Source organism: Rhinolophus sinicus, chromosome 3 (genome assembly GCF_057876585.1).
Source record: "Rhinolophus sinicus isolate RSI-liver-muscle chromosome 3, RSI-T2T, whole genome shotgun sequence".
Taxonomy (NCBI): domain Eukaryota; kingdom Metazoa; phylum Chordata; class Mammalia; order Chiroptera; family Rhinolophidae; genus Rhinolophus; species Rhinolophus sinicus.
This window is the reverse complement of record NC_142503.1, coordinates 34,265,939-34,289,645: the sequence shown is the minus strand read 5'-3', so window position 1 is coordinate 34,289,645 and position 23,707 is coordinate 34,265,939. Positions and strand designations below refer to the sequence as shown.

At 38.9% G+C, this 23,707-nt stretch overlaps 1 protein-coding gene across 2 annotated transcripts; it reads right to left on the bottom strand.

Annotated features, from left to right (window-relative positions):
• Positions 1–1,065: 1,065 nt before the first annotated feature.
• On the bottom strand, positions 1,066–16,533 carry GZMK (granzyme K). Of its 2 annotated transcripts, none has more exons than XM_074328943.2 (5): positions 16,421–16,533; positions 9,384–9,531; positions 4,122–4,272; positions 3,070–3,339; positions 1,066–1,468 (listed from the first exon to the last, which is right to left on the bottom strand). In XM_074328943.2, exons 2-5 carry the CDS (start codon positions 9,521–9,523, stop codon positions 1,307–1,309), a joined length of 723 nt encoding a protein of 240 aa, XP_074185044.1. In that variant the 5' UTR covers positions 9,524–9,531; positions 16,421–16,533; the 3' UTR covers positions 1,066–1,306. The 2 variants fall into 2 exon arrangements, with proteins under 2 accessions (XP_074185044.1, XP_019598458.2); XM_019742899.3 differs by lacking the exon at positions 16,421–16,533 and adding an exon at positions 9,805–9,969.
• Between the last annotated feature and the right edge of the window lie 7,174 nt (positions 16,534–23,707).

The following is a 23,707-nucleotide window of genomic DNA, read 5'->3' as shown; positions in this document are numbered from 1 at the left end:
CCTTCTTCGCAAATAGTTTATTTTTATTTTTGGATACGGTAATTCATATAACTGCTTGTGTTGATCTTTTTGCGTTGACTCACGTGAGGCACAGAGCCAAATATGGTTCCTCCTAGCAAAAGTATAGGAAGAAAATGATGGCACTTTGGCTGTTAACAATATTCCTGTCTTCATCTTCTTATTCCTGCTCTCATTTCCCCCTTGCCTCAATTTGTTCACCAAATTATTATTCTTTAAATTTAATTAATTAAAAAAATTTATAACCTTTGACCCCCTTCACCCATTTCTCCCACCCGCCCATTCCCCCCCTGGAAACCACCAATCTAGTCTTTGTAGCTATAGGCTTTCTTTTCTTTTCTTTTCTTTTTTTTCTTTTTTTAAGATTTCACATGTAAGAGAGATCATACAGTATTTGTCTTTCTCTGTTTGACTTATTTCACTTAGCATAATGCCCTTGAGTTCCATTCATGTTGTCGCAAATGGCAAGATTTTATTGTTCTTTTATATCTGAATAATGTTCCATTGTATCTATAAATTTTTTTTATCCATTCATCCATCAATGGATGCTTAAGTTGCTTTCATACCTTGGCTATTGTAAATAGTATTGCAATGAACATGGGGGTGCAGATATCTTTTTGAGTTAGTATTTTTGGTTTCTTCAGATAAATACCCAAAGGTAGAATTGCTGAATCATATGGTATGTTTATTTTTAATTTTTTGAGGAAAAGTTATTTTTAATTTCATATTTTGTTGTATTGTACGCATGTTTGTACATTGCTTTAAATTTTGTTTGGAAAAAAGTGTGACATAAATAAATAGTACGTATGATGCTAAATATTTGTATAAACCTTGATGATTCCTTTCTTAATTTGAGTTGGGATGTTTGAATTTACTGTTTCTTATTTTGAAAATAGAATTTAGGATGATCCAGCAGAAATTGCAACATAAACTGTTGAAGGTAGTGCCATAACTGTCTAGTTTAATCACCTTTTGCCCTTTTGGGGACTGTGGGTAGAGTGAGGAGATATATCATTGCTGTACTTATTTCCATAAAAAACAAACAGATAGTCCTCACAGTTTTATTCAGAAAAAAATTAGGATAGTAGAAATACATCAGTGAGACATGTGGAAAAAAAAACTTGATTCCATAAAAAAATCAGTGCTAAGGGGGCAGGACTTAACTGTGCTCCACTTTAACTATATCCAACTACATCTGGAGATAAAGTTGGCCTGTAGAACACATTATGGGAAAAACAAAAAACAAATAAGCAAGCAACTGGTAGATCCATGAAAATCATTTGTAGCCTTAGTTTGCACGAGGTGGAGAAAGCTTGCTTTTGATCCACGCCTGGTATTTCTGGTTTAATAGGGTATAGATTCCAGGTTTCTTGGCCTTCCCACATTTATGACCTCCAGAGACTAGGGCATAGAAGGCACCTTTGCAGAGCAAGGGACCACCTGAGTCACCCTGGAAAGAAGAAAATGGTCAGATACTTGGTAAGAAGCTGTTGAAATTTTTCTACCACCAACCATTGATTACTCAACTATAATAGATTATTATCTGAGTCCTTGGTTTTTCTGTATCCTGACGAGTGCCTGACATAGCCCCTTAGTGTAGGGTCTCTGTGCCTCTGTCTCTGTCCAGCACCATGTTTCTGTTGGTCTGTCTGTTTGTCTCTCTATTTGTCCATGTCCCTGTCTCTGTCTAGGAATATATATATCTCTTTTGGTAATCAGTGACTATTGAACTTTGTTCTTCAAGGAATGGGGACATAAATTTTGAAATAACTCACTGAAATAAAAGAAAAATTTTAAATTGAATTTCATTTTGGTCTTCATGGATCTGAAATCAAGCTGCACTAGAGACTGGCAGAAAAGAGTGTTGCCGTATGTGTCTTGGTGGCAGGAACTCTATCTTCTGTGTTATTTTTCTTCCTGTTTTGCATCCTCATATGGTTGAACATAATGCTCTGCACATACACAACACTTAGTAAATATTTGCTCAACGAACTGATTTTTAAGGACTCACTCTGACAACAAAACATGTAACTAAAATTCTGCCAAGGGAAGCGAAAAGGTGGTAGAGGGACAGCCTGGCCTTTCAGATTAAGAGCTGGCTTTCAAATCTCTAGGGTAGCCATTACTTCTGCTGCCACTCCCTTGCAAACTGCTGTACCTCATGCTCTGGTTGGCCGTGAAAACAGAGGTTTAGGGGGATGATGACCTTGGGGCACTGCAGATACACATAATCTTTGAAATCATCATACCCTCCACCTGATAATCATGTGTCGTATGACGTAATTTAAAAGAATTGGTAATCTCTCTGTGCTACCTATTTACCTCCTGTTATCATGTGCAGCTATTTTTTTTTGTTTACTACCCCAGGAAATAAGATTTTGAAAAGTATGACTGTTGTTCTTTATAGTCAGTCAACATGATTTAAGAAACACACACTATATATTTGAGCTTTTTGCATTTAAGTCTTACCGTGTTTCCCTGAAAATAAGACCTAGCTGGACAATCAGCACTAACACGTCTTTTGGAGCAAAAATTAATATAAGACCCAGTCTTATATCATGTTAGATAAGACCCAGTCTTATATTATAGTAAAATAAGACCGAGTCTTATATTAATTTTTGCTCCAAAAGACGCATTACAGCTGATTGTCCGGCTAGGTCTTATTTTTGGGGAAACACGGTGTATGATCACTCTATTAATTAATTTAAAAGGTGTTTCTTTTTTCGGAGAAGTTATCTTCTAATCACCACTAGTGATCTCAGAGTTAGGAGGCTTTCCACCCCTCAGATGAAGCCTGTAAAAGTCATTAGAGATAACCCATTATTCTGTTTAGAAAATGTTTAATGAGCACTTATTATATGTTGGGATGTTTTTATGATTCATTCACACTGGAAGATGAAAAAGAATAGAGAATGCTGTGCAGGAATGGAGAGTAATTTTCAGAACTGATGTTTTGTTCTCCATGCCTTTCCTCCTCTGTGCTAGTGACCAAATGGAGCTGTGACTGCAGAGCAGAGCTCTGAGATGCCTCTTTCAGTGATAGGCTCTTACCTGGCAGGAATCCTTCTGGCCTTTGGCATCTCCTGCACATATCACGTCTTTAGTTATAATGGGTTTGTGGTTGTAATAATTTTGGCTGTTGCAAAGTTTTCGACTTATGACAGTAACAGTGACTTCTTGCAGGGTATCAGAGAGGGTTAAAAGTTCTGGGTCGGTGGCGCCCCAGCCAGTAACCTGGCATTTTGTTCCAGCTCTAATGTCATTTTTGGTGCTTGGGTAGAGCAGCTGGACATGCTTATCAAGCTTTGCGGCCGTGTGAAGCTGACAGATTGAAAAGAGAATAAATTATTATTCATCCCCAGTAGTATTCTGCTATTAGCTATTAGCCTGAGTGATCTATGTGTGGTCCCTCTGTCCTAGGAGGGCGTCCCTCTTCTTGAATCTACTTTGGTGGTAGCCTGCAGCTGCATTTGTGGTTGTTGCTTGTCGGAACATGCTCTCCATTCCCCCATAGAGCTCAGTGATGCTTGGGGAGGGAGCTTACACAGAGCAGGAATTTTGCCCAGTCTAAAGTAAACTGGCCTTTGCTCTGCATTGGATGGTTTTCTGTGGAATAACATCCATAGGTCATGACTTTGAGGGCTGGGCTGTTTCCTGCTGGATAGGACCCTGGAGTACGGTCTAGACTAAGTTTGGACTAGACTAAGTATGGTCTAGTCTAAGTTGTAACTCACTTCTGTGTCCCTGAAGTCACTTGGTTGGCTCTGTTGTATAAATGATTTGTATTTTTCATTTGCTAATGATAAAAGCATTTGGGAAAAAGCTTTCACTGTGGATCTTTGGGACTGTTGGGATGCTCCCCTCCCACATATGTGAGCATCAGGGTTGCTTTTTCTTGTGTAAACACAGCCCCGATACATTTGTGATAAATTCTTGTTTCTTTGAAGGCAGTATATGGAGTAAAATGGGCCCTTATGGAATATGTCACAGTTACCTCAAACAAAGAGAGAGTGCTAACATAATGCTTTTGTACAGATGATTTAACAACTGAACTATGTTGTATAAGACTGTTGGAGAAACTGAAGGAAGGCAATGCTACATACCTTAACCAGCATAATATCATCTGATACAGCATTTGATGTAAATCTTGAGAATGGTATGAATTTTATAATCTCAAATGTTTGTTTGGAGGCCTCCTTCTCTGAGAGAGAGTGTGCTCCTAAAACCACTTTGGAAAATTGGCGTTTGGCAAACCTAAGAAAAGCAAAGAACATAGAAGCAACAAAATGATTCACAAATCCCCCAGTGGGAGAAGACATGGTGGAAAAGGTCATATACATATAGGAACAGGGACCATCTCCAAGGCAACTCATCTAGGATTAGGTGGAGTGACAGAGGTCTCAGCGGACCCAAGCATGAATGAATAATATAAAATTGACTCACCTCAAACCCACCCCACTCCAATTCCCTAGCACTGCAAAAGAATATCAGAACTGGTGCCCTACTGTGAGAAAAAAAAGAATGAAATCCTAATTGACTAAGATCAAGTTTACAACAAAATTATATTTATGTAAAAATAAAGGAAATTATATTTCTCAAGTTTGTAGGTTGAGATTTATACCCACCATTTTGTTTTTTTATTCATTGAGGTAAAATATACATAACATAAAATTTACAACTTTAACCACTTTTAAATGTACAGTTCTATGGCATTAAATATATTTATATTGTTCATCCATCACCACCATCAATCGCTAGAACTTTTTCATCTTCCCGGTGTTAAGTGTATTAGTAACTAAAAGGTAAAGACTCAACTCTATATTTGCTAATCTGGCAGGTCTAGATGTCATCTCAGGGCAATATGGAGAAATAAGGTCCATTACATGGCTGTCAAATATGCTCATATGTTTTGTCTCCTCAATTAGAAAGATGATTTTGACAAAAATGGAAAACTTTCCTTAAGGTGAAAAATCACTGCTAATTTGAAATGAAGGCACTTTAGGGTTAGTAGCCATTGATAATTCCATTATGGAGATTTAGAGGATGTAAACTGGTGAGTCAGATGAAGAAAAAATAGTTTTATGTTTTTTTTAAAATCTCTGGTCATATACAGTTTTAGTACCAGCATTTCAATAGGGCCACGATTGATCTGATTTACTGTATGTTGAATAAAATTACATTTACACTTATGAAAATAGAAATGACTTTTTGGAGCTCTTATCAACACCTTGGAGCCATTTGCATACTACAAAAATATCTTATTTAAATGTGAGTCGTTAAGAAGCGACTTCAAATCCTCTTTTAGAACAAGGAAGGTTATACAAAGAATTAAATTTTTTGTTTACCTATAACTATTTCATTGTCACTTGAAAAGGGATCAAGGCAGATTACAAACACACACACACACACACACATACATACAGATTAATAAAGGTTAACAAAAATTAAAAAGAGCACAGAAACATGGAAAAAAGAAAGAAAGGTTGTTTCACATTTGGGGAATGAGTGCGTGACTCCGGTGGGGTGGGTTTGTGTATGGCAGGCCTGTGCCTGCCAGGAATTACCACTTTTTTGGTTTCCACCAAAAGAGTTTATTTTGGGAATTTCAGCTCTATCTGTTGAAAAGTTTGCTTACTGCAAAATCAGGATGGGGATGAAATTTTGCAAAGGATGTGGATTGGATTTCTTAGGAGTGATTCAACTCAAATTCAACATACTCCCCAAACCCAAAGCTTTGGAGAGTAAGGATGAGAGAAAATCCCCAGGACCTCTGCTCTAACAGAAAAAATGAGAACATGCATGAATAACTACCACCATGAAAGCTGTGAGGTACAAATGCAGGCTGTAAAAGATGAATTCTGACTTGGGGAAGGGTGCTGAGAAAATTTCTGGTTTGCCTTCCTGTTTTACCAACTTCCTTGATTAGTTAATGCCATTGAAATGTTTTGGTTATTTTCATCTCCACTGGGACATGCTAATACTAAAAATAACCCAAGCAGACTATGAATGCTCTCTGAACTTTCCATGTCTATATACACTTCAACTGTAATCTGTACAACAAAGGTCATTTTTTCTGCTCATGTGATACCTGCAATTACCTGAGTTCTAGGATCCCACCTCCTTAGCTAAACCTAGGTCTGAATTCATACAGAGAAGCAATAATACCAGGGTCTTTCATTTGTACAGCACAGTATTTCTCCATGGGTGGTCTTTGAACCACCTGCTTCAGAATCCTCTGGAGGTGTTTAATAAGCAGCTTTCTGAGTCCCATACTGGACTTACCTGGAACAGAACTACATACAGAGCTGAGCCAATGTATTGTTTCCAGTATGTCTTTCCATCATCTATTGAAGACACCCATAAACATTGTCTCTATTGAGCCTAACAATAACCCTTCTCAGTGTTGTTAAAGCTGATGGGCTGTATATTCCTTATGAGTAAAAGGGTTCTTTGGCCAAAAGGGACGCACATCATAAATAGGGGAATAAGGACCCAAACCCAACTTTTGTGACTCCAAGTCCAGTACTTTTTCCATGACATCTCTATAAGCCCTGTGCCAAGACCTTTCAAGCTTCTTCTTCCCTCTGCCAGTCTGCCTTGGCAATGAACTGTGTTTCTGCTTAGACTCATGCCTCCAGTTCTGACAGCAAAGGCAAGGTCTCTATTTCTTGGAGGTCTCTTTTCCATAAGAGAAGAGGGAATGACATGGCTGGCAAAATCCTATTCCATCAATGCAATAATAATATAATAACATTAGATAATATTTATTAAGTTATTGAGATATGCCAGGTTTTGTGCTAAACATTTTACATATTTCCCCCCATTTTAACTTCACAGCAGCCCTGTTAGGTAGGTATTGTGATTATTCCCATTTTTCAAATTAGGAAATTGAGACACAGATAAATTAACAAACTAGAGTAAGTCCCACAGATATTAAGGCTGCAAATACAGGCGGGATGAAAGTTCAGTTGGTTTGAATCCAGGACCTGAATTTTGAACCATTCTACTCTGGGAGGCTTGAGTGATTTGAAATGGAGTGAAGCCACGTGGAAGAGGCGTTGGGAGCTTCTGCCTAATCACCGGCTAGGCAGGTGAAAGATGGGAAAGTGCATAATGAGGGAAGGCTTTGGAGGAGATTTGAGAAGACAGTAGACAAGAGTTGGTGAGAGATTTGCTTCTGATAAGTTAAAATGTTGAAAATAAGATTATACAAGAAGGCTTTTACTGGTTTCCTTTTATCATTGTCATGGCAACTAATAAAAAGTAAAGACAGCAAGTGAAGAACAATATGGATGGATAATGAGAAGGGAGCACCCTAGATTTGGCCTCCTCCACCATTTTGCTGAGAGAGGGGTCAGGCATTAGTAAGCTATTCCCACAGGATACTTGGGAATACATTTGTGGGAAGCCACTATTGAACTATTTCATAAATATTTTGGATTTCATAAAGCTTAATATTTTTCTAAGCACCAATCCACCTACATTTTTACACTCAAATGTCCGGTAGAGGAAATTTGATCCACATAGTCTGAAGTTCTTTAAACTTTAGCCATTTAAAATTGTATTTAGTGGCACTCTTTTCTTCTCTTCTCTTCTCTTCTCTTCTCTTCTCTTCTCTTCTCTTCTCTTCTCTTCTCTTCTCTTCTCTTCTCTTCTCTTCTCTTCTCTTCCCTCCCTCCCTCCCTCCCTCCCTCGCTCCCTCCCTCCTTCCCTCCCTCCGTCCCTCCCTCCCTCCTTCCTTTCTTCCTTCCTTTCTTTTCTCCAAGACCTCTTTTTGCTATTTTGTCAATTTGGGAATCCATCCCTACTGAGTCAGATTCACTTGACAAAATTTAAAATTCAACTTTATAATATTAACTTTGGGTAACACTTTATGGCTTGTGTTTTTGGCTTAGCAAAAAAAAAAAAAAAAAAGTCCTCCAATTTATTTCCTTCTTTCTATCCAGCATTTGTTGAACATTTATAAGAAGTCAAGCTCTGTGTCTGGGGAGATTAGAGTCCTTTTGAATGTATACCATGAACATATTTGAGGACATGCATATTTTGAATTGAATGAACATTTATTGATAGTCATCCTCTACCTAGCTGGTCCCCAGGGAACAAGTGCTGTGGAAAGGGCAGAAGTGAAGAAGACACAACGGTGATTTCCATGACGGCAAGAACCCCATTTAATTATAAAATAGTCATATTAAATTGGACATTAGTGCCTTGCTATTTAGAAACAAAACAGAAGTTCTCACTGTTTCCAAGCTTCAAAATTTCTAATTTGTGTTCAAAATTCTCATTAATGTGGCAATCAAACGAAACTCCCAAAACATGGAGCAGCAAGTCAGTTCAAATTGTTCCATTGAGATATAGCTGATGCCTAGAGAACAAAGCAGTATGGCTAAGAGATTCTTAAGTGAAGTGCTGTAATGCTTGTAAGGAAAGAAGAAGGCCCCATCTCTTAGCTCATTCAGGCAAGAATCATAAGGCAGAAAATCTATAAATAAATAAAAAAACAAACCCCCCCAAACCTCAACAAACAAAACAATAACAAACACCAAGTTAGTTTTCTACTGCTTTTCTTTTTTTGAGGGTTACACAATCCCAAGGGTTTAGCACTTTTGAAGCTGAAGTAAGAGACTCACAGGCTGAAATGGACTTATAGTCTGTCTTCAGAAAAGCTTTCACTCTAAGTATCCCAGAAAAAGAATCTCTCTCTCTCTGTGTAAATCGTCTATAACCTTTTTTTTTTTTTTTTTCACCTGGAAAAGTTGTTGCCCCTACAGCTGTGATTCTCCAACTGTAGGCCTCACCTCTGGGATGGGGAGTGGGGCAGAGGAGTTAATGTAAGAAGTCTAAAAACACACTAACAAAGCAGGTCCCTCTAACATCTACTACTACCACTACTACTACCTGCAACTTATCTGTACTTACTATGTGCTAAGCATACTCAAATATTTATAAAGATACTATTTAATCTTCAAAACCCCACGAAGCAGGTACTACTATTATTATTACCCATTTGTAAAATGGGAAAGTGGGGGTGCACACTCAGGTAGTGTGATTTCCTCAAAAGTGGTATGGAATAATACCGTCAGGAATACTGCTGCTTCCATTATTACTGTTGCTGTGTTCCCTGGCGTTACAAGGAGGGCTTCAATTTGTCTAATGGCTTGCGTGGGAAAGGTAGCCCAGCTCTCCCTTTTTGAAAAAGAAAACCCAATGCAGAAAACGTGGATGTGCGAAAGGGTAAATAGACTCCACCGGCTGGTCAGTTATCACAGAACCTACCAGTACATCGAATTCTCTCCTGGAAGTGGCGAGCTCCTCTTTTTGCCAACTTGAGGGAAAATACGGAAGCAGAAAGTGTAGGGACTCACCAGGTACGACAGTGGGCTGCTGTCAGCACCCACTGTGGATGGATCAGAACTCCTCCGCAAATGTGATTGCCGCCATACTGGATGGAAGCCATAAATGGCCTGGAATGAGGTGACACTTCTCTCCCTCCAATAATCTCCATGTTGAAACCTACAAAAGAAAACCAAAAGATTTAACATGAAAGATCTAAGCAGATGATTTCATATAATTCTTCTTTTGATAGTCACTATATCATTTTCAAAGATTTTTAAAAAATCCTACAGGCACCTAATAGTTATAATTTTACTGATGAACAATTGTATAACATTTACAGTTTAGAAGAATAGACATGATTATGAAAAATCATTTTCATTTATAATGTAAAAATACAATCACTAGAAATTCATTTAATGCTCACATGTAGTAGTTACAGGAGATACTTACACTCTGGAGTCATATAAGCCCCAACTATTACGAAAAATAGAGAAAAAGAAGAAAACTTAGTCATTTTAATGAAATGACTCTGACTGTATTGGTGAAGGAAGAAGATTCTGAAGAGTAAATCTTAATCTTGCAAGTTTTAACTTGCTCACCACAAATGTTCTTGAAGTAAGTGTTTTCACACATAAGTGTAAAGGAGTATATCAGTTTGGGGAGTTTCAGTTCTATGCTTTTATCGTTTTGGGGAGAGTTAAATGTACAATAAAGAATTCATTTGTGGAGTTAACCACCTTCAATATCTGTATGAATACTCATGTTATAAATGGTGAAAGAATAAAAAATATCCAAGCTGCAAGAAATTAATGAAGTTGCAGACAGGGTTCAAAGATGTTTATTGCTCTAAAGAAATACTTACTATTTTTCCTGGCAGAAAATGGTGCCTCTCACATTTAGTTTCTCTCTATTTTTCATTTGGACATAGATTTATTATGTAGAGAGACATGGAACCTTGCACAAATCATGATTGCCTTACAATAAGGCTTTGCTAAAGCCTGAATGCCATCCAGAGAAACTCATATTCTTTGTAGCAAACTTATTTCTAGTCATGCCATTTTCTCTAAATTTGACCAAATTTTGTTAAATTTTAGTTTCATTTTTGTTAGATTTCATTATGTTACTAAAGGGGAACACTGGCAACATATTTTTAATTCCAAGTCTCCCTTTTACTCATTTTTAATTGAAAATGACCATGTGTTTATCCAGGGCCTTAATAATAATATCTTTTAAAAATCAAGGACTGTGTTTCATTATTTTCCCCAGGAACAGATGATAATGCATTGCTAGGCTTTCTACAGTACTCTCTCCTTTATTACAAAAAGTATTAGATTTAAGATTCTACAATACTCTGTTTTTCCTAGGTGCTGACCAACAGTGCAAATGTTATAAAATAAAGAGTGCAAATAGACAAATCAGGCACCAGAAACTCAATTACTTTCCAGAAACACTAACCAAATTACGTTGGATTAACAGATTTTACTTTCTTTTTTCTAAGATATATACATCTTATCTTCTATTTTTTTACAAAGGAGAATTGAAATCCAGGACTATTATGTTTGGCAAATTGTAAGGCACTTCTACCAAATTGTTGTTTTCTAGAATAGGACAGTAGGAATAATGATAAATAACATCATAATTATATATTATACATTATAATTTAATAATGCAAATGCCTTAAATTATTTCCACAATTCTTTTTGCATGATCATTTATATATTTTCATGTCTTACGTCTGTGAGCAAAGCAGGACAACTATTAAGTTACAAATGAAGAAACAGGTTCAGGGAGCCTAAGTGATTTGCCTAATGTTACACAGCATACAACCTGGACCAAATCATCTGCCTGACCTGAAATAACTTGTATGTTAATAAATACACTACCAGGGCCCAGAAATTGAAAAATATCCTGTTTTCACTTTACCGGACTGTGGCAACAGTAAAGCTTTCCTGCATGTTAAATAAGCAGAACTGACTAAAGCAATGCAGAGTAGTGACTTCCTGTCACAAAGACTAGTGGGTGAGACAAGGAGGAGCTGGATTAAGAAAAGCCACAGACTTAATAAACCAAACTTCCGTGTTTCCCCCAAAATAAGACCTAGCTGGACCATCCACTCTAAGGCGGTCTTATTTTACTATAAGACTGGGTCTTACATAATATAATGTAAGTCCGGGTCTTATATTAATTTTTGCTCCAAAAGACGCATTAGAGCTGATGGTCTGGCTAGGTCTTATTTTCGGGGAAACACAGTTGTTAGTTTCATCCAAATGTCCCTGTGAATTTTCAAGTCATCTTTGTCACTGTTGATGTGCTTTAGATGAATCCCTTGTGTGCCACTTTCCCGAGCTATGTAAAGGACAGGATGACACCAGTTTCACTCCTATGTCCCAGTGATGTTGGAATCATAAGGGAGATAATGTGTGACATGTGGAAGTGATTTGAACTATGAGGAAGAAATGAACTGTGTAAAAGACAAAGCTTCATTTCTGCAAAGGGATCAGAGTGGGGCATGGTTAAAAACATCTTTCAGCTCCTTATTTCTGTATAGTAAGGACCATCCACATGGATTTTTACAAATTGCTAAGTATTTTCAACTACATACATCCATGGAAGTGGCTGTCATTAGTCTTGTTTTGTAGATAAAGACTTGCTGGAGATTACTGAGCTAGCAGGTGGCAGAGCCAGTTTTTAAGCCCTTATGTGCTGGCTCCAGGCTCCATGTTATTTTCAACATGACCACAAGCCTGCCCTGCTCTGAGAAGTCCCTGGGGCTTAGATTCTCTAAGAGGCAAGTTGGCTGTGCCCAGGGAAAAATAATTTAGACATGGGTGAGACTTAGTTCACTTGGAATGACAGTCTTGTAACTTTCCTGCAGCTGACCTGGAAAATTCTGAGAAGCATGTTGGTTTATAGTAAGGAGTTCCTTGGTTTTGGCTTTAGACGGATGTGCCACTTAATAGTATCATTTGTTATTATACGTAGGATCCTGGATTTGAGAACAGTGGGCTGTGTAACATGATGAGCCCGACGATCTAATTTATTTCTGGGTGTTGATTTTTGTTCTGTTGAGTCTGTGCAGGGAGAGCCATGTTTGCTTTGGGAGGCTTTTGCAGCAGCTGTGCTCAGCAGAGCAAGTGCAAGGAAGTGGTGCTCAGGGTGAGACTGGCTTCATGCGTCAGGTGGCCATGTGGTTCTTTGCTGTGTTGTGCTCAGCTATCCTCATTGGCTGCTCAAATACTGTATTTGAGTGGGGAATTTTGGTTTTCTTCCATTCCTCTTCTCTCTCTTGACCCTCCTGTGTCTTTGAAGATCCTTATCGAACAGCTGTCTGCTGGCCACATGTGGTTCTCTCCACTGGGCTACCTTTACCAGCCCAGACACCTGCTTCATCACATTCATTAGCTATGCCCCCTATAGCCATGTCACTCAAAGCGTGGACCTGTGCCAATCTGTGACCTGGTTATTGCCCATTTGGGGCAAGACGAGGACAGAGATTGAGAGTCAGAGTTTAGAAGCTGCTACAGCCATTGACAAATGGCTCTCTACTAATTTATTTTATTTAATGAAATGCAATTTAATGTCTGTTTAGTGCAATCACAAATTAGAGCATGTATTTTGTATGTCTTTGTTTTAAATTTAACCTTTCTTTTCATTTGTGTTGTATTGTATAAAAGTATCAGTCCACAATGGACTGAAACTAAAACCAAACAAATTAACAAATAAACAAATCCCCCAGACACACCTTATCTTCTCCACAGGTAGTTTAAGTGCAGCTCTGTAGACACAACTACAAAGCAGAGCTTTTTCAAACCCTTCCTGTCTCTTTGCTTTTAGCCTCCTTTGAAAATGTTTCTCATTACCAATGTTTCCAAGACTCTCATGGCTGTCCAAGTGCCCCCAGCCCCAGGCACTTGAGATCAAAATTTGGGAGAAATCTCCTGGGTCCCTCCTTTATGGGCCCCCATCTTTTGGGTCTTGATTTCTGCCCAGTAATGGCTTAGCTAATTTGACAAATGAATCTGCTAACAATTATGGTGAAACTATGGCGGCCTTAAAAATTGGAATGGGGAGGGTTTTTGGGGTACTGTCTGAAGGGCCCAAGAAAATGTAAATTCTACTTCAGTTATAGCCATCCCTCCCATGAGATTCCTTATAATGGGTGAACTTGAGAGCAATTGCAAAGCAAAACAAAGTACCCCTTGACTTGGATCTGGAGCTTTGGCCTTAACTTCAATGCAGAGAAACTGGGTAAGCTGGGTTGGGGCATATGGTGTACTGCCTTTTCCTTAGCTACTTAAATGTAAATACTTCAGTGAACTGCTCTATGACCTCCTTTGGTAGAATGATAGTGGTGCTGAGAGTAGGATGGGGGGAAATTTATCTTCTTCGTCCTTAACTTTTAATCAGAACATACTTTGCATATTAATTATCTTCCTTGATTAAATATTAATGTGAATGTTCCACCATTATTAAGTCACATAGTAGGTCCTTTAACCTCCTCCTCCTTTACTCCTCTCCAATTCAACTATGAAATGACTGCAGTGGATGAGAAGTGCAGTGGTGAGTATAGGATTTTGGCATAAGGAGTAACCACAGAAGAACAACTTGAGAAGTTGGCAAACTGGGATCTCGCAGTACTCCTGGAGCTGGCTGCCTGCTCAGACACTCTCGTTATCTCAACTTTTTTTCTCAAGCTGCCCTTTTGTGACACTTCTTCCTTTACTTTTCTTCTTCAGGGCGACATTTGATGTTGATGTTCACTGAGTTGAAATATCATGGGAGTGATTGGGAAAGTCCAACATGGGGTGGTCCCTGTGATGTCACTGGACCCAAGGCAGATCACTCACACTCTCTGCAATACTTGTCCTAAAAGATTTACACATGTGAAAATCCTGCCTACAGGGATGATTGCCAAAGGAAGGTTTGCAGCCCTGACCTCTCTCCCAAGCAACTTTTCTTTTCATTTGTGTTGTATTGTGGGGACACTGGCTTTGCACAGAGGAATTGAGGACTTGGATAAGCCTAGTGGGGTTTTAGGGAGAAAATGGGTCAATATCTAGGCCAAGTCAAGGGAAATGTCAGGGAAAGAACCCAGCAATAAAGATCAGAAGAAAGGCGCAAGTAGGAAGGGAAGGGGGTAAATAAGTATTGTAGAGGAAAGAAGGAAACAACCAACTGAGGATGGGAGCCTTATAATGAAACATTTCCATTTATATTTGAACATCTCAGATACTGTGATATGTCCCAAGCCAAATACATCATCATTTTACTAGAAACAGGTCTGTTAAAATGAATAACCTTATCATATCGAAAGCAATTCTATTGTTTAAACTAATCAGAATGGTTTCATAAAATAAAGTTAAAGTAGGCAAAATAGTAGGTATTTCAAAGGGGATGATCAGACTCTTTAATGAAGGAAACACAGTAAATGCTACGGCCAAGCTGAAACTCAATAAATCAATTGATTCAGTATTCTTTAATTTTTCATTTGCAACGAAGTCAAGTTAAAATTGTCACATAGTTCTTAGTATGATAGAAATACTCTTTTCAAAGGATAAAGATTAACCAAACAACACACACACACACACACACACACACACACACACACTTGCATACCCCTCATCCCTGACCCCATATCCACCGATTCCTGAATCTCTATCTTACTCTTTATCATGAATACATTCTACGTAGATTAAAGATTTTTTTATGAAAAAAATGAAATCATTATAAACACTAAATGAAATGGTAAATTAAAAATAATGTTTGGGAGAGGAAGGCAAAAAGCAAACCACCAGTAAAATAGAGTATATAAAACTTTGACTTTTGTAAGGCAAAAAATATCATAGTCAATATCCAAAGGCATGACAAAATGTCATTTGTATTGCAAAACATCCCCCCCCCAAATAATATCTTTAACATGTGAACAACTCTTACAGATCAATCAAAAAAGATGAGTAATAATAAATGGGCTTCATGGTGAACAAATCAATCTAAATACACATAAAATAATACTTTAGTTAAATTTCCTCATTAAGGAACTAGCATATAAATATTTTAAAAACTCTTAGTGATTACAGGATAAAAAATAAAGCACATTTCATATTTTTGTAAGTCTTACTAAGTATAAATTTGACAAAATTGTAGCACAACAACTATAGCAAGTACCGATAAAAATACCACCAAGCTGAGAAGAGAGAAATCAATGAAAGCATAATCTAAGTTGTCATTATTGGTTGATGAGTCAGTTCATGGGTTTTATCAACAATATAATTATTATGCTATTTCTTTAGCTCTTGAACTTTGTAAATCCTCTTTCCTTCTACAGCTTCCTTAATTAACCTCTTCTCTCCAAAGTCCAAAATATATTTTCTGTTCTCACTAGAATTTCAAATCACTGGCCTTCTTGCATTTAGCCATGTGCACCAGCTCTCTTCTGGGCACATTTGACTTCTTTTCAGTCTGAACAAGATAGTCATTTGTTAATGAGGCCCACATATCAACTCCAGGTTTCCCTATCCCCTTACCCTTCTACTAGGGAACTGCCCAACAATATATCACCCTAACTATTTGTTTTCTCAGATTGTAGCTTAAAAAGTACTACTATATAGGGCCCTACACCAGCTCAAGGGTAGGGTATTCACTGTACTGTAGAAATTCTTTCACTCCTTTCTGGTTCATTCTCTAGATCATTGGCCACAATAGCCTTTCCAGACTTTCTTCATCTTTCCCAGGCCCCATTTCCCACCTTACTAGACCTTGTCACTTCACTTTCTACTTCAGAAGTTGAAGGGGAACTGTGTTTCTTTAACGGCTCATCTTTTCCTATTGGTCAAGTGGAAACATCATAGAGGGACACCTCTGGTTTTTCCTCATCTGCTGGGGACTTAATCTCTTAATTATTTATTTATATAGTAACTTAAATTTCTACATCTTCACTAACTCATTCCTCCAATATTCATCCATCCATCTATCCATCCGTCCATCCATCCATCCATCCATCCATCCATCCATCCATCCATCCATCCATCCCTATATTAATTTTGCATGCAAGTGTACATAGACCTACCTATTCATAAAAGATATTTACTTGAACGTCCTCATTCTCTTTGATATCTTTGCATGCCTTCAGTCTGCTGGCCAGCTTTCCCTTGAAGCACCCACTGCCCCTGACTCCTGTCACATTCTCGGTCCTGAAATTCTTTACTCCTTTAGTCACTCTCTTTACTGCTACTGCCAGCTCCTCTTCCTGTTCTTCAAATTATGAGAAAGAATATTCATAGGTGAACATTTACAGTTGCTAATTTTATATTTGAAATATTAAACCTCCCCCAACCCCCCCGAGCCCTGTACTCTTTACATCAGTAATATCAGGAACCAGGAATATAATAGAGCCATTTTGAGTAAATGTCTCCAAGGGAATTCACAATGATAAAATCAAAATAACATAAAATAGATTCTAAATTAAGATGTTCATTGTTTTCATCAACAAAATTATAACGTTCGGAAGCTTCTTTTTCTTTTCCCTCGTATTCAAGACAGCAACCATATTTCATTGTAAGTGATTTGATGCCAATAGTTGAATCAGTCTGTATTTTAATTTAGTATTTCCTCCAGACATTCTTTGAACATGTGTCAACAGGAAAGAACATGTTTCAAAATCGACTTCTGCCCATTTCTCCCTTAATAAACAAAATTAAGTTTGAATAAGTCTTTTAGTTCTCTCTATGCTTTCTGAAATTTACCAAAAAAAAAAAAAAAAAAAAAAAAAACCCCACAAAAAAACCCCGAAATTATCAGAATTGTTCAAGACGAAATTTGGAAGCAGGTAAAATTGACCAAAATCTTCACTCTCAGTATTCCGATTTCTCTTAATAGTCCCCATCTGCAAGGATTTATTGTCAGCAAACACCCACCAACATCTCACAGCTCAAGAATATTTTAAAGTGTTGCCACTTTACAGTGTATTTTCTCATTTTATTTAATTTTTTTTTTTTTTTTAAATAATAAAAAAACCCTAAAGATTCAGACGAAGCATCTCTAATGATGAGCTGTCTGGTATGGTGACAGGAATGGAGATAGTTTGGGTTGAGAATATTCTTTGTGCTGATTAAGTCACACCATATAAACATCACCTACTCTGGGTATGTAAGAGGCTGGCTCTAGGAATGATGTTTTGTTTTTGCATATTTTGTTGGGTAATTGACAAGCCAGAAGTCCCTGAACTTCTGCTGCCAGGGAGATGTTTAAAACCATTACACCAGAAGTGCTAAGGCACATGTATTTCTACCTAATGTGTGTGTAGGTTGTGTAGGAGGTGGCCAGAGAAATATTTTAAAGTTTAGACTTTAATCAGAGAGTACTCTTCTCATTAGTATGAGTTTTAAACACTTCTCCAAAGAACAAAGAACACAAAAAGCCAGGGCCCCAGGAATGTGTGGTGGGTGGCCAGTTTACAGACTGCTCTGATGCACACACACACACACACACACACACACACACACACACACACACACACACAAGCCATTTCCAGGTAATATGTACCAAGCAATTGGAAGCTGCACAGTGGGGCAGCATGATGTTAGGGAAAAAGTTCCTTCTTTGAGTGACACTTCATTTGCGTTACTAACTGCCAGACACGTGCTGTAAGAACAAAGTCTTATGCAGTCAGAAGTCTTAGAAAAGTGTCCTTATGACAGGATCTAAGCCAGCAGGTTGTAGCACCAGGTGACTAAATGCAGAGACCAACCCAAACCAAAGCCAAGGATGCCTGTCCTTTGTGCTCAAGTGGAAAACTCCAGATTCTTTCTTTGTCTGGCCATAGACAGGGCCCAGGTGGGCAGTGTGAGTAGCAGGTAAGTGACTATCTAAAGCAACTTACACCTGGTAGAGGTAAGAATTTGCTTGTTAAAGGGCTGGCCCCTTATAAAAAAAAAGCTGGCCTCTGTGGAAACCTAGATGCCCTAGTGCTTACGGCAATGAGTCCTGGTGGGATCTCAGTCAAAGTGCTCAAAGTGTTCTATGATGAGGAGGCTTTTAATAATTCATAGTTCAGGGGAGAAGGAAACTCCTAGCAGACCAGTCAGCCTTCCATCCCAGACATCTAGCACACACTTCATTGTTTATCCTTCAGGCTAGTTTTTCCAGAATGTTATTTTATGAAGGAGTCAGAAGAAATCCAGAGGGACAAGAGAGTGTGATGAGAAAGGTTACGTGCATCCAAACGACCAATCCTTTTGGAGGAAAGAGTCAGAAAAATTGATGTAAAATCTGAGTCAAAACCTAACATATGGTAAACCTATATTTTACTTAAAAAATAATTTTCTGGGGGAAATCTCTTCATTCTCAAGTTTTAAAGTAGTAATAATAACCATTGGCAACAATTGGCATCTTGAACTATATTTTTAATTTATTAAATGAAGATTACTCTTCTAACAGGAAAACAAGGAATAAAAGAAGTAGGCAGCCAGCATTTTGCCAAGTGTATTAGAGGCAAGCCAAGACACCACGATGAAGGCTGAGTCCCTGCTGAAATTCATTTTATAGACAGAGAATCACGTCCTGGACACAAAACAAGATCAACATGAAACACACATAAAGAATTATCAGGATGTGAACAATGCAAGTAAAAGACAAGAGACAATTCAGACAAGTCTCCAACAGGGACTGTTTTCTGTTTTCTCCAGTTCATTAGTGAATACAAAGTTTATATCTGAACCCTCACCAGTAATACTATTTCAGTATTTGCATATATTTTTTATATAGCTTTCAAGGTAACTGTTCAGGAAACTTCATATAATTGGATTGAATCATTATCAACAGATCCTTTCATAGTCTAAAGTCTTGGGTTAAAGAAGTGACCCATCTAGGGTTACTTATTGACAGGGCAGAACAAAACCCACCTGAGTTGGAAGTCATAATTCTGGGACCCATAATGTACTTCTTTCAGAATGTTGTTTCAACAAAAAAATATATAAGTCTGCTTGGACCACAGGTGTTAAAATCACAGGATGTTATTGCTGAAAGATATCTGTTTCAATTAGATCCTGTCAGGAAATAGAATCTGACTCAGGTGGTTCAAATGAGGAGACTTTCATGAAGGGACTACTCATAGAAGTATAGGTAGGGTAAAGGGATTTGAGGCACCCAGGGACATGCAACAGCAGAAAGCCATTGCAGCTCCTAATAACCCAAGGATTGCTGAGCCATGGAGGAAGGTGCCCAATTGGAGCTATAAGCCCTGAGGGCCACAGCCGCTGCCGTAAATGCAGGTCAAATCAGGGAAGAAGTTGAGAAGAAGTATTATGACCCTGCCCCTCTCTCTTCTGATCCTCTGTAGGTGCCTGCCATAGGCCCAACTCACCAGAAGCCAGAGGGCAAGGGAGCCTGGGTGATGTAGTGCATAGAGGGCTCAGAGCAGGGCAGGAAAGGGCAGAGACTGGTTTTGGGGTGGGTGGGGCAAATGGTGGAAAACCACACAGTACCTTAGAAATCTGTCCTTGGTGCTCACGTGGAAAACTCCAAATTCTTTCTATGTCTGATCGCAGACAGGGTCCAGGTGGGCAGTGTGAGTAGCAGGTAAGTGACTGTCTAAAGCAACTTACACCTGGTAGAAGTAAGAGTTTGCTTGTTAAACGGCTGGCCCCCTATAAGAAAAAAAAAGCTGGCCTCTATGGAAACCTAGATGCCCTGGTCCTTACGGCAACGAGTCCTGGTCAGTCTGTGATTGTGCCAGGAAAGGGGCTGGGGCTTCCCCAACCATGGATGCTTAAAGGGGAATTCTGTAGCTTGCTTGTGGCATCTTAGAGCTGCAAGACTCAGTCTTCAGCCCCCACTATGCCAGGAAAGCCAGGCTGTCCCCACGCATGAATGCTGAGCTGGTGGGATAGGGCTGAGTGGAGGCACTGTGACATGTTATGCTTGTATCCAGTCTCTGATCTGAAGCAAGGAGCCGGTGCTTCCTAATCATGCAGCCTACAGTCTAGCTCTGTGTGACTTTCGTTGCACTGCTCTAGGATGGGCCATGAGGAAACCAATCCTGTCTCCCCGGTGAACTCTGCTCTGTCAGATCTGGTGCGTGTGTACTACTTTGTTAGTTGCTCTTGTTTACAAGAAACCCAGCCAGGAATCAACAGGACATTGTGGATGGCAGCAGGTCTCCCACAGCAGACATTGAGAGCCCCTTCTTCTCCAGCCCTCCAGCCAGCATCTCTTTTAATCAGCTGCATACCAACCAACTCACGAGGCCAAGATCACTGTGCAATACTCCATAATGTGTTTCCCCGAAAATAAGACCTAGCCAGATGGACCATCAGCTCCAATGCATCTTTTGTAGCAAAAATTAATAGAAGACCAGGTCTTATTTTAATATAAGACCAGGTATAATATAATATAATATAATATAATATAATATAATATAATATAATATAATATAATATAATATAATATAATGTAATATACCAGGTCTTATATTAAGTTTTGTTCCAAAAGACGCATTAGAGCTGATGGTCCAGCTAGGTCTTATTTTGGGGGAAACACGGTACATCGCTCTGCAAAGTGAGATGATCAGTGGGATGAACATTGAGTGTTGTGACCCAGCATGTGTGACATCAGTGTGACACCTCACCTGCAGTTGGTGGGCAGATAGCACAATGGGACAAAGAATTAAACAGGAAAAGCAAAATAGATGTGGCCATTAAAAAAACAGTTACATAAGTGCCCTTGAATAAATTAGTAATATTTATTTGTGGTGCATTGCAAGTTGCTCAATTACATCCATATTTATTTCTGATTCCTTTGCAAGTTGCTCAGTTATGTCTTTAATTCTTTTTATCATAAGTAAGGTTTCGATTCCCATTCATTTTGTTTGGAGGAGGGTATTGTGGGAAATGTGGCTTTTTATTATTCCACTGAAGCCCATTTTGTCAGGGATCCAAGCGGCTATGGCAACTAATTCTCCTGCTGACTCTTCCTCTAGACTCAATCCCTGAAAATTAGTTGGAACAGATTAGAATGAGCCCTGTGAAATGCACCTTTTGGTTTCAGAGGAGCAGTGAGCTGGAAGGCTCATCCGTTCTTTGATCCTCCTTAACTTCTCTGATCCTGCGAGTCAGTGTGACTCATACGTCTTGTTGTTTCAGTCCCTTGGAAACTGTCAGACTATTACAAATGAGGTCCTCTCCTGGCTGCCTTAGCCTTCAGCTTCGCGGCTGGATTCTGTCGACTCCAGAACCCCAGAACCCTGGGCCAATGCTGAGGGCTCTTTCCATATATGCAAGGTCATGTCTCTAAACATAAACCACTTTAACAGTTTGGTGTTAAATTGACTTTTTATCATATGAATTAAACTTTGTCCACACTCATCCCATCCCCACAAGTAAATGGAATCAAAGGGTTTAGTGGGTGGAGATCCAGCCTGAGCTTCTGTCACTTCCTGAGGACCTTATGTATCCAATCTTTTTCCATTGTGTACATCTGCTTGGGTGCTCTAAGGAGACCAGTAATCATGGGGTAATGGAGATCCAGGGCAGCAGGGGGCATCTGGTGGGAGCCCAGCACAAGGCCAGGTTGTTATCTGCATATTTTGAGTGCTCACTACTTGCCAGGCACTGGGCTTGGTGCATGAGTTCAAGCCTATGAAGTAGGGATTCTCATGTGTTTTTGCATTGGGAAAATCAAAGCTTAAATATTGTGCCCAGTTTGTATAAGTTGCATGCTCAGGATTCAAACTCAAGGGATTTGACCCCAAATCATATGTTCTTAGCCACTGCTCTATATGGTGAAATTAATCTGCTGCTTCCACTTCCCTTTACTTCCCAACAGAGGAGATGGGGTCCAAGGGAGTGGTGGGCTTGGTGCCGGAGAGGGTCGTAGGGGTGGAAGGAACAGGGCAGAAAGGAAAGTGATCTGATAAACTTTCCCACTAATGTGTTAGTGATGTTAGTGATGTTAGTGAAGCAGCTAGAGCTGCTTCTAGTCTTGTAATTTTACAATTACAAAGGAGAGAGCTCTCCTTTGACCATGGCTCCTTGAGACCTTGGGCAGGGTGGAAGGACTCTGGGAGCTGGGGAGGGCCTGTTCACTATTATTACTTAGAGGGCTGGTGTTTGAGAGTGTATCACTGAAATTTGTTTATTTCTTCTTAGAGGCGATGCCATTTCTGGAGCCCCTCCGATGTGCAGGACCTGAGCCAAGCATTATGAAGACCACAACAGTGACCATAAAGTGGTTCCTGTTCACCGGACCCAGAGGGGCTCCTGCAAGTAATGAACGGAGCTAGGAGTGCAGAAATGTCAAGTTCGATGAGGGATGAATTCTGGCCTGGAGGAGACCAGCAAGGGCATCACACAGCACCTGCCATTTCAGCCTCACGGGGTGAAGTGTTTTGATGGATGGAGGAAAGAGGTTAAGCAGGTGGGTGGAGGAGCAGACCCAGGCCGAGGCCACATTTGTCATTGATGGTGAACACATTTGCCTACAACCTTGTCCATTTTTGTTTTCTTTCTTTTATTTATTTATTTTTTTAAAGGAGTATAAGTATATTCATTTAAAATTAAATCAGGAAGATGCTGCAAATATAACGGGAAAAGGAAAGGCAAGCCAAACATTGTGTAGTTTTTAAACATTTTTATTTATTTATTTATTTATTTTAAAGAGTTTTATTAAAATATAGCTAACACACTGTGTTATATTAGTTTCAGGGGTACACCATAAGTTATTCAACATTATGTACCTAAATAAATGATCACTATGATAAATCCAGCAACCATCTGATACCTTACTATGCTATCACAATATTACTGACTATATTCCCTATGCTGTTTATTACATCCCCATGACTTATTTGTTTTATACCTGGAAATTTGAAACCTTTATTTCCCCTTCACCTTTATTTCCCCCTGTTTAAACATTTTTAATTACAGTTGACATTCAGTATTATTTTATATTCGTTTCAGATGTCCTGCATAGTGGTTAGACATTTATATAATTTATGAAGTGATCCCCCTGACTAGTCTAGTACTCACATACATGGCACTGAACATAATTATTACCATATTATTAACTATATTCCCTATGCTTTACATCCCCATGACTATTTTGTAACTACCAATTTGTGCTTCTTAATCCCTTGATCTTTTCACCCTGCCCCCAATCCCCTTCCCATCTGGCAACTATCAGTTTGTTCCCTACATCTATGAGTCTGTTTCTGTTTTGTTTGTTCGTTTATTTGGATTCCACAGATAAGTGAGATCATATGGTATTTTTCCTTCTGTCTGACTTATTTCACTTAGCATAATACATGTAACCCCCTTATAACTTGGCACTTCTATTACATGGTTTCGCTCTAACATGGTTC

Coding starts and splice junctions, on each gene's coding strand:
- GZMK (XM_019742899.3), bottom strand. CDS start 9,868: ATGACTAAGTTTTCTTCTTTTTCTCTATTTTTCGTAATAGTTGGGGCT. Junction 4,273..9,383: donor GCAGCCCACTGTCGTACCTG/GTGAGTCCCTAC, acceptor TGCTTTTCTTAG/GTTTGCCAAACGCCAATTTT. Junction 1,469..3,069: donor GCCAGAAGGATTCCTGCCAG/GTAAGAGCCTAT, acceptor TCTTCTTTCCAG/GGTGACTCAGGTGGTCCCTT.